Source organism: Sebastes umbrosus, chromosome 8 (genome assembly GCF_015220745.1).
Source record: "Sebastes umbrosus isolate fSebUmb1 chromosome 8, fSebUmb1.pri, whole genome shotgun sequence".
Classification (NCBI taxonomy): Eukaryota; Metazoa; Chordata; class Actinopteri; order Perciformes; family Sebastidae; genus Sebastes; species Sebastes umbrosus.
The window spans coordinates 1,195,662-1,214,205 of record NC_051276.1 but is presented as its reverse complement, the minus strand read 5'-3'; the positions used below and the strand labels follow the sequence as shown (position 1 = coordinate 1,214,205).

The window sequence follows — 18,544 nt, the reverse complement described above, 5'->3', positions numbered from 1 at the left end:
CATTAATAGTAAGGGGATGTTAGGAGATACTTGAGTGTAGTGTATGGGCTCCAAGAGATGAAGTCTTAAACGCAGTTTCAATTACAATTATTAGGTTGAATATGATGTATAAGTGCTTGTGTTTTAAAGACACATTGTACAGTGCAGTAGGATTTGGATTGTCTTTTTAAGATAACAGTGAATGAGTGAGAGACACAGACAGATAGGCTGACAGTAGGCTAATGGGACAGGCACATAAAGCCAAACAGTGTTACACCCAAATCTGTGACCACAGAGAGCCAGCGACACATGAGGTCATCATTTCTGACAGCTGTCGTCAGAAAATGTGACCCCCTTCTACCTATCTTTGACTTTTGTTTTAGAGTTTTGTGAATATATAGTTAAAGTAAACATATTGAAACACATTCATGTTTTTTTAACAGTTTGGTTTTGTGTGTTTTCTCTCATCTATTACAAACGTATACAGTGGGGTCACATTTTCTGACAACAGCCATCAGAAATGGTAACCTCACGTGTTGCTGGCTCTCTGCGGTCACAGATTTCAGTGTTTGCACCACAGTGAATAAGTAGAATAGCTCATAGGACTATGACTGTGCACTTTATTTCATTTATATAGGATATAAAGGCACGTTTTCTAAGTTGTTACCTCAGATGTAATATCTCAAACAAAGCCAGTGGACCAAAAAGTGCATATTGCTGGCATCAATTCCAGTATGTTGTGTGGAGATCGACTATACATTCATAGTATGCAAACTCTTTTAGAGAACACCATATTGACTGTAATGTGGATACATAGAAGAGAGAAATGTTGTAGTTAAATTAGTAGCCCCCCCCCCCCTAAATATAACACACATTTTCAAATAACATGTAGTTTCTATTTCTTTTGGTCTCACACAGTGCACCCTTTGTTCAAGTATTTCCGCCCTAAAGTGATTACGTAACTTTGGCGCCTCTGGGCCACCGTTTCCTTTCCCTTTAAATTGACCAAAAAATTTAATAACGTAAACATACTCCTCAGCGCGGGAAAGCGCCATCTGCTTCTCCACGATGTAAAAAAAACCGCCCTTCACTCTCATTGGCTCCGTCGCGGCCGAACGTGAGCGCTGCTCTTCTTCATTGGCCAGTCTTGACGTTAACGTGCAAGAGCGCGCGTCGAGTGTTTAAATCTCATTGGATAAAAACGTCTCGACCAATCCTTGCACACAGCGCGCTCTGTTCTTCCTATTGGTCCGCGGGCTCGCTATGTGGCTCCATAGGGCTGATGCCATTGGTTGCTTTTGACATGTGGGATCGGATCCCTGCAGCTGATTGGTCAGTCAACTGCTCGGCGCGATTTTGCAACGCGGGACAACGCTCCTGTGGGCGCACACAGGTCAGTTCAGACGAGCAGCTGCGAGCGCGACCAGAAGGAAACTTCCCATCATCTTCACATCGAACTGTATCCATATATCATCTATCTGCAGAGACTTTGTAGCGAACAGCGGAGCCGAGCTTTTTCTCTTCCTCTCTGGAGATGAAGCACATATTCACCCCGGACTGAAAAGGCGCGCTCTTGATGACTTCTACTCATTCATTGTGTTAAATAACCATTAGAGTGTAAACTGTTACAGTTTCTGGTTGCTTCTGCCGGAGTTTCACCTCCACACGATGGCCGAGAACAAACACCCGCACGTTGTCTTCTGCAACGACTCTCCTAAGAGAGTGCTGGTGTCCGTTATCAAGACCACACCGATCAAACCGAGGACAGCGGAGGCCCTGACGCCCACCAGTCCCGGGTTCAGCGACTTCATGGTCTACCCGTGGAAGTGGGGGGAGAATGCCCACAACGTGACCCTGAGCCCGGGATCACTGAGCGGGGCTTCGTCTCCTACCGGGACCCAGACTGCCAGGGAGGCCGACACGGACACGGACCCTTCAGGTGACCAGATGAGGGTGAGTTCAGCTTATTCTAACCCGGGATGTTACTGAGGAAGCCTGCAGAGGGAGGAGGACACATCACGGTCCACACACTGGTCCACACACTGGTACTGGCTGCTGACTACACTGGCATACTGCAGCTGGAGGCAATACACATATATAGTATTAGAACTACTGATATATAATAACAGCAGCTAGAGACAATATACATATAGTGATAGAACTACTGATATATAATAACAGCAGCTATAGTGAATACATATAGTCATAGAACTACTGATATATAATAACAGCAGCTGAGGGGGGGAATAGTGCGTGCATGATGCTGTTGACATGTTGAGTCGTTGTAGAACATGAATACAGTTTCCATGTAAATAAGTATTCATATCTGGTTAAACGGTTCCATGATATGGCCCGGTCTGAGGGGCTGGTTGAGGGGCTGGTTGACGGGCGGGTTGGGGGGTTGAGAGTCATTTAAAAAATTCGCCCGCGCATTAGGGTGTGCCATGGTGGATTTTAAACCCAGGGTTACTTCCTGATTCTGGAGCAGCTGCTCATACATGACGTCTAGTCGCGCGCCAAAACTGTAACCGGATGTGAATGAATTGTAATGGACAAACGTGCGTCCTGCTACAATGTAACACGTGAGCTCAGCTCAGCTCAGGAAATGATGATTGATCTGATGTTGCATTGTACGAAATACAAAACGCTCGTATAACTACTGTGTACTGAATATTTCTTCATTGTAACAACTACAGATGCATATGTGTAATAAGTGTTATGAACATGAGTAGGCTGTATTCAATCACAAAAGTATGAATATAAATATTTTGTACTCAATCTGCCAAATTATGCTCTGCATCTGCTTATGGCTGCTGTTCCAAAAAGAAAATAAGTCCTTCTGGTATGTAAGTGCTATAATAAATACTTATGGTATTTAGGTGCTATAATAAGTCCTTATGGTATTTAAGTGCTATAATAAGTCCTTATGGTATTTAAGTGCTATAATAAATACTTATGGTATTTAGGTTCTATAATAAATACTTATGGTGTCACAATTCTGTGTATTCTTGCTGTCAGGATGGCATCCGCAGAGGGCGTCCACGGGCTGACACTGTCCGGGAGCTCATAAGCGAGGGGGAGACTTCGTCCAGCCGTATTCGCTGTAACATCTGCAACCGAGTGTTTCCCAGAGAGAAGTCTCTTCAGGCTCACAAGAGGACACACACAGGTGAGACAAACAACATTATAAGGCTTATTGTCAAAAAGACAGGTGCCTTGAGAAAAGGTGGACGTACTGTGTTCCATAATACCATGTCTTACACTATTAGAAGCAGGGAAGGTCATGTAAACACCTGTCTAACCAGATGTGACACTAACATGCTGGAACATGAATGGGCACAGCTGTGCTTGGTCTGTGAAAGCAGAAAACAACTGACCTCTCAGTGCCTATTCTGAACTTTCAGGCTCTCATTTGAAGGTAGTGCACTGTATTTGTGTATCATATAAGCAGCACTGTGGAGTAATGACTGACCTGTAAATCAAATACTATACTATACAGACTATACTGCTGCTTGAACAATATCCCCATTCCCCCGCCCCCAGGAGAGAGGCCCTACCTGTGTGACTACCCAAATTGTGGGAAGGCGTTTGTCCAGAGTGGTCAGCTGAAGACGCACCAGCGGCTGCACACTGGGGAAAAACCCTTCGTCTGCTCGGAGAAAGGTGGGGTTGAAATGTGGATTTTTAGAAAAGACCATGCCATCGAGCTTAATGAATTATTATAGTAATCTGCCAAACAACAAATGACCTTTCACTTTAGATACTTTTAGGTACTTTCCAATGGCATGAAATATGGCTCAGTTAATGTGACTGACCGGAGCTTTTAACTGGCTGAGTTCAATATTTGAAGCATTTGGAAAGTACCTGATAAACGCAAAACTTACAGTGTAACTGCCTGCTGTAATATAATATGAATAAAATGACCATCACTCCTAGGGCTGCACAATTAATCGAAATTGCAATATGCCCTATAGCAATTTTCAAATCGCAGGAGGCGCAATGTGTGTTAAATTAGATATGGTAGTGTTGCAGAGATGTCCTGACCTGCACATCATATTACAGACTTAAAAAAAAACATCTTTGTATGGTACAGATCCCTACAAAAAATCACACCATTATCATTTAAATATGTTTTTCAATTAAAATGAAAATAATTGTGGAAAAATGTATCATTTCCTCTGATATCGCAAATCATATCGCAATTGCAATATCAGTCCAAATAGTCACAATTAGATATTTTTTCAAAATTGTTCAACACTAATCACTACCTGAATTTTCTGGTTAATAACAACAACAACAACAGTAAGATTTATTCACAATTATTACTTTACTTAATAATTAATAATTATTTTTTTCCGTCATGCGTTACACATCTTAGCTATTGTAAAATGCATTTATTCATACCTGTTGCTCTCTCTGCAGGATGTGGCAATCGGTTCACACACGCCAACCGTCACTGTCCCAAGCATCCTTTCTCCCGCCTGAAGAGAGAGGAACCAAAGGAGGGCCAGGGGAAGGCTCAGTCTGTGGACAACAAGGCCGTGGCAGAGTGGCTGGCAAAGTGAGTGAACACACAGGACTGGTGAACTGCTTTATAAAGCACAACTTCTATTGTGCATTCTCTGCTTACTTTGTATGTTAATATACTCTTCTCTGTCCTTGCAGGTACTGGCAAACCCGTGAGCAGCGTGCCCCCACAACCACCAAGGGGAAGCCACAGGGCAAGGCCAGAGCAGAGGACCAGGAGCAGCAGGATCCCATGGAGTATCTCCAGTCCGATGAAGAGAACGAGGAAGAGGAAGAGACAGCGGAGGAAGAGAAGGGCAGCCAGGGAGGAGCCGCCAAGCGCCGCCTCCAGGAGCAGCGAGAGCGTCTCCACGGTGCTCTGGCACTCATTGAGCTGGCAAACAACCTGTCTGCCTGAACACCCACATACTTCCTGGTCTTGGACTCCCATTCCCCGTCCCTCAAACCTCCATTCCCAACCCCGCCTTCCTGCAGTATGTGATGTAGCTAGAACGTGCTCATAAATGCAGATCAACGACGAGTTTAGTTTATTCTATAAAGTTGTGAAATCAGACTTTGAGAAAGAGCTGAACTGGCCTGAGATCAGTGTTGTGCACAGCCTCATCTACTCCCCCTCACACTCAGCACCTGGAAGGCACAAGCTAAAGCACCTTATTCAGCTTCCATTTTATCCTTTTAGGCTGCTATAATTGTAGATTTGACTATATGAAGAATGTCTTTCTTTCTCCTGTCTTCTAAAGGCAGAGAAAGAGTACCTATTATGGTTTAATTTTGTTTTGTTTGCACTTTGATGGTAACGAGTTTTTGTTGAGTGTATTGTGAGTGTAACAGAGTGTGAATGACTGATATGTATATGTGGATCAAGCTCAGATGGACAGAGTGATACAGGGTGTGGTCAAACATAGGAAATGTTAAGTTGCATTCCAACTGTCAGATGGCCTCTCATCATGCTCCCAGGTTTCATCTCCAGCATTGTAAAGCACAATTTCACCGCCATGACAACGACAGCAGTGGTGGTAGAAATGGACTGAGAAACGTTCAGATAGTTGAAGTTTCACCTCTACGGCACGCTCCAAGAAGAGTGTGTAGGTAGACTGAAGGAGACTAAACAAGTATGCGAATGAGAGGTGATCATTGCAAGCCTAATCCAGAGGTCTGGTTAGGCTCAAGCTATTCACAAAATCCAAACTTTGACAGCTTCACCACTTTGTCATACACATAATAGTATCCGTATGACATTACCAGAGGCGCACAGGAAAAGTTCACCTTGAGCCGACTGTACTGTTTTACAGATTTAGTTAAGTAATCTACAATATTTAAAGGTCCAGAGTGCCTTTTCTGACATACCATATTTCCATTTTAACAGCCATTTTCCTCAGAGATACAAGAAACCTGCAGACCTGAAGCTGTTTTCCAACCAGACGGGAGATATATTACAATGGATGATGTCGGCCACCTTTTATATTAAAAGGTAGCTGACCAGTTATGATAACGGGCATAGAAAAGTAGTAGTGTGTGGTGCATCTATGTCATCTCATTTCAAAAGATTAAATTATGATATTTATTTCACAATATATCTTTTTTTTTTTATGGCTAACATTTTGTTCAACTTTGATATCCCTGGAATCTTTTCACATGTGAAGGGGAATATTCTGGCACCAGCAAAAATCTGCCAAGTTCTAAAATGTAAAAATGAAATCCATTTATGATATGTCACGTAAATTTAGACAACCCCCATTGATTTTCTATTTAGCACTTAACACCTCTATTAAGTCTTGGATTAAGCTTGCAATGCACTGAAGATTAGATTTGTCGTACGTGTCCAACAAAATGGCACTTGTTTTTGATGAACTGATTTTTGTAGTGCTGGGTGTTTTTATTTTTTATAATTTTTTTTTAGCAACACTACATCCTTCAACACTGTATGAAGCCTCTCATAACTGCCCTGTCTCTGGTTGTTTAGGGAAACCCGCACCAACAACCTGTCACTCTAGCTATGAAGTTTTAATCTGTTTGATTTGAGGATTTACGGTGAAACTGGAAGGCAAGTGAATAGTTGATAATCAAAACACCAAATGATTTATTTGTACCCAATTATAGTATATTTTGAAGCATTTCTAACCCTTAGTCTATTTTGTGGTTTGAGAAGATGGCATTTAATATATATACACATTGTGTTTGTTAGAATATTGAGCGTGTACAATTTACAGAGAGCTTTGAAGTTGAATTTTAGTTTCAGTTTTCCCCTCTGCTAACATCCTCCAACAGTTCTCATGTTTGTGACATTTATAGAGTGCTTGCTTGGTAGACATTTTATTACACATTTTAAAAGGTAAGACTTCTCTGACAGGCTGTCCACACTGTTATAGAATTGTTGGTTTTCAATAAACATTCACTGAACCTGACCCAGAATTTCAACTTCTTGTCAATTTATTATCATGATTTAGTTATAAATAGTAATTAAATAGATAGCATTGATTTTAAATGAACATAAAAATAAAGGTTTAGAAGCAATATGATGTTCCATTATGGAGCAGAACAACACCCCCCAGTGGTGAAAGCTCAAATATTGTCCATTTAGTTTGCAGAGCACTTCCCTGTTGAATCTTCTGTGATGTGAACCCTCAGCTCTTGCACTCCTTCTGCATTATTTCCAGATGATTTGTGGTTAAAGGTGAAATATGAGTACACTAGTCCACCTGACATACTGCAAAGCAAAAGATACAAGCAATGATTTGTAAGGCCTCAGCGGTTACTCAGAGTGACTAACAATGTGCGTACCATGAAGATAAGCTCTACTGTAGTTCATAGATGCCTGTTATAACAAAAACAACAGGCCTTTTTGACTTTCACTTGTTGATAACACAATAACTAATCTTATCTATGTGGAAATGTCTGAGTTTGTACATCCTCGCTTCGCTCTGGATTGGAATTTAATCTCACAATGCTGCTTATAAAACAAGAAATTTGAAGTTCCTCAGTTAAATAGTTTTTTCGAATTCTGCTCTGGAAACTAAAGTGTGACACACGAACGGATGGACGGACGGAAGGACGGACACGCAGAGCGCTATATAGAAGTGGGGGTATAAAAATACAAATAAAAATATTAAGATAGAAAAGAAAAATAGTAAAGCGTCACTAGACACAAAGGAACAATAATCAATCCCTGTATTGAGAGGGGAAACATGACCTTACTGAAAACACTGGCTGTCTGTTTTAAGATGAAAAAAACGAAATACTTCAAAATAAACAAAATGATGACAGAGAAGACATATTTAAGGTAATTTATTCTAATCGGGAGGAGCAATTCTAAAAACAACTGAATAAAAAACAAACTGGAATGGAAAATATAAACTCTTACCAAATGCTGAGGCCTAGAAAGTTGGTCCAGGAGAACAGGTAGTCTCCACCCACAAAGATGCCAATATAGGCTACTGCCACATTCTGAAGAAAAGGTCAATATTTATGCAAGTTAGTGATGATCTTGTCTGCAGAAGTTGGACAGAAAAATTAGACACATAGTTCCCTTCCACCAGGGAAGTTGTTTTCAGATCTGTATGGTTTTCTTTCTGTTACTCAGCAGAACATCTCACGATCGGCTAAACAACAACCAACTCGTTTTTGGTGCAGATTTAGAGACAGAATTCTCAGCATTGCAAGATTGGCCATTTTGAACATGAACAACTGTTTTATGATTGTTTACTATGTGTAGTCTGATGTGGAATCCAGATCCACATACAGGTTCAAAATGAACATAATGAATTGGGTGGGTTGGGCAACCTTAGCAGAGGAATGTATTTCCTGTGCTTTCTGGTCTAAAAATAGTGTTCTTATCAGTGCGTTCTTATCAGCGTGTTCTTACCTTTATTGCCCCCACTACTGTTGTAGTAAGTGCTGAGTTGTAATAGCTGCACAGGACGATGGAATACATCAGCACAAATCTGAAAAACACAACTGAGCATCAGAGGAGGTAATGGAAGCGCTATGGAAGGATGATCTTTTGTTACAAAGGAATCACAGTAATTAAGCAGTTCAGTAGAACTGAATTCTAGTGACATACCCCATAAAGCAGGACATAAGGAAACAGAAAATAAAAGTGGCTTCAACCCAGTCCTCAAATGTGACTGCCTGTGGATCAAAACATACAAGTTGGTAAGGCAGGAAAAAGCATACAGTTTTGGGCACAAACACCCAGAAAGAACACACTGGATCACAGCAAATCAGTTCCTGTATGTACCTTGTGTAAATCTCCAGTAAATGCACTTGCCAAGAGAGTGGGGATGACAATGATTAGTGCATTGTAAAATAAGACACCATACTTCCCAAGGCCCTGACAAAAAAGAGGAAAGTATTAGACACTTGCTTGTGTAACAAACAGCAAACCTAAAAACAGTTATTTTTACTGCATGTCAAATATCCCATATCGTGCTCATTTTCAGGTTCATACCTTTATTTTGGGTTTCTACTAGAACATGTTTAGATGCTGTAATGTTTAAAAAATATATATTTTCCTCATACTGTCTGCCTGAATATACCTGTATTGACCCAGTGTCTGAAACACTCCGTTTTAGTGCATTTCAATGGAATTGCAACGGAATTGCGTTGCTAGGCAACAGTTTGGGTCCATGTTTACTTCCTGTCAGTTGATGTTATTTACATACTCTAGAAAATAAACGGTGACACATTTAGAATGTTTATGTTTAAAACCGTGTAATTGGCTAAATATTGTAAATTTGTGACATCACAAATGGACAGAAATCCTAACGGCTTGTTTCAAACGCACAATTTCTGAATACGGGCTGTTTGTATTTCTCCGTATATTGAGCGTTTTGATACTTTCACAGTATTTATATATCACTTAAACCTGCTTTATAATATAAAAGACACGAAAATCTAAATTTTTACAATATGGGACCTTTAAGTTCTCACTAAACCTTTTCTCTGAACAGGGCTCTGTATCCTGTTTGCTTAATGGGTGGATTAACAAAACCAAAGCCATTACCTTTGTTCACACCCTACAATGCTGAAGTTGAAAATCTAATCTTTTGTCATCTTTGATTCTATACCATATATAGAATATCAATGTTTATCTGTTGACGAAATATAATCGGTCCAAACCCATTGTTTCCCAGCAAAGATCTTAGATGTACGGAAGCAATCCAAATAGTTTGAACACCATTCCTTCTTTGGCAGGACAACTGTGCAGTAACATAATCTCCTATCACCTGAAAATTTGTCTGCATTTAACCACGCCTACACAGACAGTCAGCTGTTGTGAAACTCCCAGTAAAATGCACTACAAATAGTCTACATTTGTACAGAATGTGCAGGGAATGTTACCTCAGTGCCAAGTTTCTTCTTGGTGTACACATTGCTGGCAGCAGTGAAGGCATCATTGAGCAGGATGAACGTATAGCCTTCCAGGTCGAAGGCCAGGTCAGAACTAGAGGAGGGGAAAACATGGAGGGAAAGCACAGGGGTTCAGTTCTTAAGAGATCCATAAACACAATTGTAATTCACTTCATTTACCTTCAAATGCCATACCTAGCAGCGACCATGGCACCGAGGACTATGGCCACAACACTGTACACAAGACGTCTGGAGAATGTTTTTCTGAAAAAAGGAACACTGAAACAATCAGATCAAAACCAAAAGCTCCTTTCTTGTTTAACTCAGCTGATAAACTGATTATTAATCTCTCCATGTAAGACTGCCTCATGAAAGGTTTGTTTTCATCTCCCAAATGTTTTCATTATAGATTATTATTATTGTTATTATTATTATTATTATTATTATTATTATTATTATTATCATCATGTGCAATACTACATTTTCCATTCCCATATGCAATATCACTGTTCATTGTGTGCAATATTAATGTCCATCATGTGCAATAATTCCGTTAAAGAAACAAAAACCCACAATGGTCACTGAAATAACTTGAAACTGACAAAAGTAATAATAAATCAAAATTTACTGAAAATGAAATAATGAAAATCAGACATTGCTTTTGAATTGTGGTTCAACAGAATCATTTTAAAAAACAAACTAATGAAACTGGCCTGGACAAAAATGATGGAACCCCTAGAAAAGATTGAAAATAATTTGACCATAGGGACATGTTAAACTAAGGTGTGTCCTGTAATTAGCATCACAGGTGTCTTCAAACTTGTAATCAGTCAGTCTGCCTATTTAAAGGGTGAAAAGTAGTCACTGTGCTGTTTGGTATCATGGTGTGTACCACACTGAACATGGACCACAGAAAGCTAAGGAGAGAGTTGTCTCAGGAGATTAGAAAGAAAATGATAGACCTTCATGTTAAAGGTAAAGGCTATAAGACCATCTCCAAGCAGCCTGATGTTCCTGTGACTACAGTTGCACATATTATTCAGAAGTTGAAGGTCCACGGGACTGTAGCCAACCTCCCTGGACGTGGCCGCAAGAGGAAAATTGATGACAAATTGAAGAGACGGATAATACGAATGGTAACCAAAGAGCCCAGAACAACTTCCAAAGAGATTAGAGGTGAACTCCAAGGTCAAGGTACATCAGTGTCAGATCGCACCATCCGTCGCTGTTTGAGCCAAAGTGGACTTAATGGAAGACGACTGAGGAGGATGCAAATCATAAAAAAGCGAGACTGGAATTTGCCAAAATGCATATTGACAAGCCACAAAGCTTCTGGGAGAATGTCCTTTGGACAGATGAGACAAAACTGGAGCTTTTTGGCAAGTCACATCAGCTCTATGTTCACAGAGGCAAAAATGAAGCATACAAAGAAAAGAACACTGTACCTAATGTGAAACATGGAGGAGGCTCGGTTATGTTCTGGGGCTGCTTTGCTGCATCTGGCACAGGGTGTCTTGAATCTGTGCATGGTACAATGAAATCTCAAGACTATCAAGGCATTCTGGAGCGAAATGTGCTGCCCAGTGTCAGAAAGCTTGGTCTCAGTTGCAGGTCATGGGTCCTCAAACAGGATAATGACCCAAAACACAGCTAAAAACACCCAAGAATGGCTAAGAACAAAACATTGGACTATTCTGAAGTGGCCTTCTATGAGCCCTGATCTAAATCCTATTGAACATCTGTGGAAGGAGCTGAAACATGCAGTCTTGAGAAGGCACCCTTCAAACCTGAGACAGCTGGAGCAGTTTGCTCACGAAGAGTGGGCCGAAATACCTGTCGACAGGTGCAGAAGTCTCATTGAGAGTTACAGAAATCGCTTGTTTGCAGTGAGTGCCTCAAAAGGTTGTGCAACAAAATATTAAGTTAAGGGTACCATCATTTTTGTCCAGGCCAGTTTCATTAGTTTGTTTTTTAAAATGATTCTGTTGAACCACAATTCAAAAGCAATGTCTGATTTTCATTAGTTCATTTTCAGTAAATTTTGATTTATTATTACTTTTGTCAGTTTCAAGTTATTTCAGTGACCATTGTAGGTTTTTCTTTCTTTAACGGAAGGGTACCAACAATTTTGTCCACGTCTGTATTACTTCCTTTTCTGTTTTTAGCTTACTTTACCTTTTTATTTTACTTATCTTATTTACTAATTTTACTGAATGTATCTTACTTAATTGTTATTCTATTAGGCGCTGGTGCTAGAAATAGTACTTTTTATTTTATTGAATTTTGAGCAATCTCTGGCACAAGAATTTCCTTCGGGATTAATAAAGTTCTATTTTATCTTATCTTATCTTATCTTATCTCTGTAAATTGATTACTAATAATGACATTTTATTGAATATATAATAATGTGAATCTTAATTCTATTTCAGCACTTTGTCTACTTCATGGATGTATGCTAGTGTGTAATCTTATTTTTTTTCCTTCTTCTCTCTCTCTCTTTACCATTCTTTGTAATATTTTACTCTCTTCTTATAATTCATTAAGGCATGCACTGGACAGCGCCCTGATAAAGCCCCTCTGAGTTTTGTTTTTGCATCTCTCATCACATTTGTTGTTGTTTATGTAATATCAACTTTTTATATGTGTAAACAAATAAAATCTAACTCTAATATACACAACGTACAGTACTTTCAGACCAGTTGAGTCATAATTCAAAGCTGCAAAAGCAATATTTAAATCAGAGATATGTGTTACCTTAGCAGATATACTTCCAAGATCATTGTCATCAATATGGTGAATTTCCGTAGTACTGTAAACATGGGTAAGCTGTAAAAGCCAACATGTTCTTGAGAAGACCACATGAATGAGCACTGTGAAACTTCAGGCCTAAAATAAAAGACAAACTGGTAAAACCTGAGTTTTTTGGTGCTTGCCAGTCCGGTTATATGGTTCCCCAGATACAGTAAAGGAAGTGGGAAAATCTGGCGGCAAAATAAAGGCGTATGATATTTTTGAAAACAGAATTGAATTAAATAAAGATGAACGATGAAGAATATGTTTATGAAAAATGAGAAATGCTTACTTTAAAGAGAATACCTCTGTCAAAATCTGGAAACTGGACTGTTTTTCTCATTTTGGCAGCAGAAAGCAAAACCAGAGTGGTGATCATCTGAAAGGACAAAAGTGACCATGAAATTTGTGTACATATGACACACACACACACACACACACACACACACACACACACACACACACACACAGAGAGAGAAACATCCACACTGGGACAACTTACTAGGGGTGTAAGAACATATTGGAAATATTGAATATTGTGATATAATGTTTTGTGATACTGTATCATTTCTTAATATATATATTTTATATGAATTAAAGCTTAAGTAGGCGAGATTGGAGCAAATATGATTAAAAAAAGTTATTTTTATGAAACTGTCGCTATAAGAGCTGGCATTATGAGAAATAGGGGAAGAAATAGAAAAGAGGAGACAATCATGACAGGTTAAGAACCGTATGTTTTGTGATCACTGTCAAGTAGCCTATCAGAAACTGTAACCTAGAGCATGTGCTTGTTAGTTGCAGGAAATGATACATGTGACTCAGGTCATTTGGTCCACGTCTCAAGTCCTTAGTTAAAGCTGCAGTGGGTAGAAATGGAGCAAATATGATTAAAAAAATATATTTTTATAAAACGGTCACTATATCGTAACAGTAGAGCATGAGACAGGTAATCTGAAAAAAATCATGATCCTCTGTGTCCTCCGGCGCTCCTAACGGCATCTGCAAGATTTCACAGACTGGAGGAAAACAAGCAGTAAGATCTGATCTGGAGTCTGCTGTCCAGCTGCCATCTATGAGAGCCGGATGTCAATCACTCGTGAACTCCGACCAAACGGTCAAACTAGGCAGCGCTAATCAAATATGAATCAATATTCTGTTACTGTAATGCCTATTTCATTTCAGAATCATCTTGTAGTGTACTATTTAGCTGTAAAATGAGAACGTTTTTGACACGGCAGCCATGTTGAGATCAGGTTGAGATGGCTTGAAGGAACACCAATTACCGGTCACATGACCGGAGCACAGCCAATAGGAACGCTCTCTCTCTCTCTGAAATTACCTGTGATTGGTCAAAGTCTCCTGTCATGGGTTAGATGTTCTAAAGTCTGAAAACAGAGACATGAGGAGGAGCAGAAGTCTAGCTCTCAGAACACTTGAATTACAATATGCTGAAATGTTATTATGGAATTTTTGCCCAATGATGCCAAAAATATACTGCCTACTGCCACTTTAATGACTAATATATATATATATTAATAGTTTACATGAAAAGATGAACTCAGTCAATACTTTATTTCTCTCAAAGTAGTGCTATGATGTTGGATGTAGAGCTGCAACGTTTAATCAATTAGTTGTCAACTACTATATTAATCACCAACTATTTTGATAATTTTTTAAGTCAACATTCTCAGATTCAAGCTTCTTAAAGGGACTCTATATAAGAATCAGAAATGTCTGGTTAACGGCGACACCTGTGGCCGTTAAGTCAAACAAAGTCAGCGTACTGTTACTCGCGCTTGTGCTCGCTCTACATAGAAATGAACGGGCATCGCTCAAAACAGTGAGGCGACACACGTCAGCTAAAAGCACAATATCACTCTATATTTCAGCTGCTTGGCAGTAATGTTAGCTGACCAGACGAAGGTCTCTCCATGAATCAATGCTGATCCAAGTGTTGGCTTTTCCTGCCTCAGCCTCCCGACCGCGGCCGAAGGGAACAGGGGAGACACCGGAGTTTTGGTCGGAGACGATAACGTTTCTCTCTGCGGAGCCCCGTCACTTCACAAGACACGGGAAACCTCTGTTGGTCTGGAGGAGCTGCAGCAGTTATTTCTGCACAAACGTCCACTGAACATTCACTAGATATTCTCAGAGCTAAACTAACTCTTCTGCAGTGTGAAGTGTGCGCGCATGCACATGAGAGTGGAGCAAGAGAGCGAGTGAGAATGCGCGCGGTGTGAGAGTGAAGGCAAGCAGTCAGAGGAGCAGAGTACAGCAGAGACTCCGGCCCTGGAGACCAAAGCCACCGTCTCCCCCGCGTCCTCCGACCGTGGCCAACAGCGTTTAACAGACGGGCTTCACTAGATACAAACAAGAGGTTTTGGTGCTTCTGTGTAGTTTGTGTTGGAGTCTGAGTCTGAACAGCGTAGCCACACGCGAACGTGCATGGGACACCGACCCGGAATGATTTATACATGTAAGAAGTTACAAAGAGTCCCTTTAAATGTGAATATTTTCTGGTTTCTTTCCTCCTCTATGACAGTAAACTGAATATCTTTGAGTTTTGGAGAAAACAATACATTTGAGCACATTGTCTTTTCTTTATGAAAATAATCATTAGTTGCAGCCCTAGTTGGATGTTACAGGGACTGTGACAAATGCAGATCCCACTATTCTGATCGTATAAAAAAAAGTAAACTTTTTCGACTCTGATTTTATGCATATGGTGGTGTGTTCTTTATACTATTTTATTTTTTTATTTTATTATTACTACTAGACAGTTTTCCTAAATTTAGATTTTAAAAAAATAGATTGAATCGTAACCCCTGTATCGTGATACGCATGGTATCGCCAGATTCTTGCCAATACACAGCTCTACAACTTACCTGGCCGATTCCCAGATACATGTAGGAGGGAAACCTGCAACGCAAACAGTTTAACAGTGTGATTCCAAAATGACCAATTCAGTGTAATTCTAAGCTTCCTCTGTTTGTGTGAGCTTTCTCCATTTACATGTGGAAAGTAACTACATTTACTCAAGTACTGTACTAATTACAATTATGTACAATTGTTATCTGATACCTTCATTTACTAGGTTGCATATTCATATTTAAATTATAGATTAACATAGGCTACAACTTTTCACAAGCTACCCAGCAGATAACGTATTTGAAGTAGTTAAATTAATGAATTATTGAGCATTACAGTGACATAAACATGTATAAATAATTATAACACATTAATAAGAGTATTCTACATAATGAGTAGGCTTACATTTAGGCTACTTTAAGAAGGCTATGTTTTGATGCCAATACTTTTGTAGCTACTTTCACTTCAGTTAAACATTTAAATTTGACTTGAAAAAGAGTATTTCTACCACACTGCTTCTTGGTCAGTGTATCTTTTGGAAATTCGATTTTCCTTTCACAAACGGATATTAAAGAACAAAACAGAGGTTATTTGATTTTCGCTTTAAAATACAAAAAGTAATATTGAAATATTTTTCTTTATCAGGGTCAAAGAGGGATGAACGGAAGTTGCCATTTACAAAGTAAGAGCGCGTATGAGGACGGTGAGAGAAAAAGAAGCACGGTGCTGCTGTGTGACTGAAGGTGATGGACATGGATCAGTACGTAGTTTTTTGAAACATTAAGAGAGTGTGTCTCAGAGAAGAAGACATGTCACAGCACCGTCCTCATACGCGCTCTTACTTTGTTAATGGCAACTTCCGGTCGCAGGATATGAAAAAAACGGGCGTTTTTTTCGTTTCTGTCTTCTAGTGATTTTATTTTTTGTTTTTAGAAATAGAAAATTGAAATCTACCCGTTTTTTAAGTTGAGTTCATCCCTTTTTGACCCTGATAAAGAAAAACAGAAACGTCTTGTATTTCAGTTTTATTTTTGTTTTTAAAACGAAAATCAAATTAGAAACACATTTTCTGTTATTTAATATCCGTTTGTGAAAATAAAATCGATTGACCAAAAGATACCCAGACCAGACCAGACCCAGACCCTGACCCCTCTTTGTCCACCTGATGAAGGACTCGATGACAACATAACTTTAACCCGGTACCGGGTCTAGGTAATTACCTGTAGCTCGTCAGCACGGTTTTATTCACCACCGTGATGAGAAACGAACTGCCGGCGTAGAACACGGCCGAGTAGAACCGGAGCAGTCCGGAGTGTTGGACGGGTTCTTGACAGGCGGTGGCGGACATCGTCATGTACCTGAAAGAGAAACACACCTGTTCCACTTTCAAAAAGGTTTCACTGAGGCGGAGGAACTCTGGCTTGCGTTCGAAAAGTCAAATAATTACGTCCTAAAGTCTTTTCCTAACCACTTTTCCTTGACCTCGATGGAAAACGTCATGAGGTCAAAGAAAGATGAGAAGGAGAATTCAGAAGGACTCAGGAAAAGACAACAGCGGTGTTAGGAGAATCCGACTGCACTTTCACTAGACTCCGTTATTATGATGCGACGGCGGCGGATGTTAGTGACGTGGTCTGCCGTGGTGGAACTACATTGTTCTGAAAATGGACTACAAAACACGCGCTTACCCCGTGCGTTATTAAATAGGTCTTTCAGTGACAGACTCCTTCACCTGCGGTGTGTTAAAGAGCGATACCACAGGTCCTCCTGCTGCTGGAACACTTTACATCAACAGATAATAAAGGATGATCTGACCTAACGTGGACAACCGGTGAAAAACATCACTTCATTACCAAGGTTGGAATTGAAATAAACAGGAATATATGATAAATATTGAGTTAATTGTTGGAGTTATGGAGAAGGGGTTGGACCATATACTGTAAGTGTAGGCTGTACTTCTTCCAACTTCTTTTCGGACATGAAATATGTATTTATGTTGATTATTTGTTAATTGGTTGTTTTCTGTTAATTTTATTAGTTATTCTTGTTTTGTTTTTTACTGAGGTATTTGTTACATGTTCAAAATAAATAATTAATTAAAAATAAGGTGAAACGAAATGGTTGTCACTGCCCACTCATATTAAACATGAATCCAAATTACTACTGTATATGACTGTATGAGAATAATATGCAAGATCAGCATATCGTTTGTTATTATGAACGGCCGAATGGTGCGTCGTTTTAAATGCTGCGGCAGCAAGGAACTGTGGGATGTTATTGTCTCGTTTCCTTTGGTTGGATGGTTCAGTGTATCCTCTGCTAAAGGAGATAATAAAGGAAGCATTGAAGCTCTTTTCCTTAACATTTGGTGAATTCGAACAGCTCTTATCATGGCTGCTACTGAGGTACTTCCGGGTCATTTCACTCCGTTAGGAACCTTCCTAACCCTGGTCTGGTGGGAGGACCCACAACCGGAGAGAGAGACAGCTCTGGGAGGTCCTACAGCCGGAGAGAGAGAGACGGCTCTGGGGGGTCCTACAGCCGGAGAGAGAGACGGCTCTGGGAGGACCTACAGCCGGAGAGAGAGAGACGGCTCTGGGGGGTCCTACAGCCGGAGAGAGAGACGGCTCTGGGAGGACCTACAGCCGGAGAGAGAGAGACGGCTCTGGGAGGTCCTACAGCCGGAGAGAAAGAGACGGCTCTGGGAGGTCCTACAGCCGCAGAGAGAGAGACGGCTCTGGGAGGTCCTACAGCCGCAGAGAGAGAGACGGCTCTGGGAGGACCTACAGCCGCAGAGAGAGAGACGGCTCTGGGAGGACCTACAGCCGGAGAGAGAGAGACGGCTCTGGGAGGTCCTACAGCCGGAGAGAAAGAGACGGCTCTGGGAGGTCCTACAGCCGCAGAGAGAGAGACGGCTCTGGGAGGACCTACAGCCGGAGAGAGAGAGACGGCTCTGGGAGGACCTACAGCCGCAGAGAGAGAGACGGCTCTGGGAGGACCTACAGCCGGAGAGAAAGAGACGGCTCTG

At 40.5% G+C, this 18,544-nt stretch overlaps 2 protein-coding genes across 2 annotated transcripts; one reads left to right on the top strand and one right to left on the bottom strand.

Annotated features, from left to right (window-relative positions):
• The first annotated feature begins 1,364 nt into the window (after positions 1-1,364).
• Positions 1,365-6,911, top strand: znf367 (zinc finger protein 367). Its single transcript, XM_037777258.1, has 5 exons — positions 1,365-1,932; positions 2,998-3,148; positions 3,523-3,642; positions 4,402-4,540; positions 4,645-6,911. Exons 1-5 carry the CDS (start codon positions 1,648-1,650, stop codon positions 4,901-4,903), a joined length of 954 nt encoding a protein of 317 aa, XP_037633186.1. The 5' UTR covers positions 1,365-1,647; the 3' UTR covers positions 4,904-6,911.
• On the bottom strand, positions 6,909-17,385 carry slc35d2 (solute carrier family 35 member D2). Its single transcript, XM_037777257.1, has 12 exons — positions 16,737-17,385; positions 15,534-15,567; positions 12,938-13,024; positions 12,769-12,836; positions 12,610-12,681; positions 10,051-10,119; positions 9,847-9,949; positions 8,744-8,836; positions 8,567-8,634; positions 8,369-8,447; positions 7,868-7,950; positions 6,909-7,213 (listed from the first exon to the last, which is right to left on the bottom strand). Exons 1-12 carry the CDS (start codon positions 16,868-16,870, stop codon positions 7,084-7,086), a joined length of 1,020 nt encoding a protein of 339 aa, XP_037633185.1. The 5' UTR covers positions 16,871-17,385; the 3' UTR covers positions 6,909-7,083.
• Between the last annotated feature and the right edge of the window lie 1,159 nt (positions 17,386-18,544).

Bases quoted from the DNA above. Each gene is read 5' to 3' on its own strand.
- znf367 (XM_037777258.1), top strand. From the start codon at position 1,648: ATGGCCGAGAACAAACACCCGCACGTTGTCTTCTGCAACGACTCTCCT. The intron at 3,149-3,522 runs GTGAGACAAACA...CCCCGCCCCCAG, and splicing joins TCACAAGAGGACACACACAG to GAGAGAGGCCCTACCTGTGT. The intron at 3,643-4,401 runs GTGGGGTTGAAA...CTCTCTCTGCAG, and splicing joins CTTCGTCTGCTCGGAGAAAG to GATGTGGCAATCGGTTCACA.
- slc35d2 (XM_037777257.1), bottom strand. From the start codon at position 16,870: ATGACGATGTCCGCCACCGCCTGTCAAGAACCCGTCCAACACTCCGGA. The intron at 9,950-10,050 runs GTATGGCATTTG...CCCCTCCTCTAG, and splicing joins GGTGCCATGGTCGCTGCTAG to TTCTGACCTGGCCTTCGACC. The intron at 8,837-9,846 runs GTAACATTCCCT...CTTTTTTGTCAG, and splicing joins AGAAGAAACTTGGCACTGAG to GGCCTTGGGAAGTATGGTGT.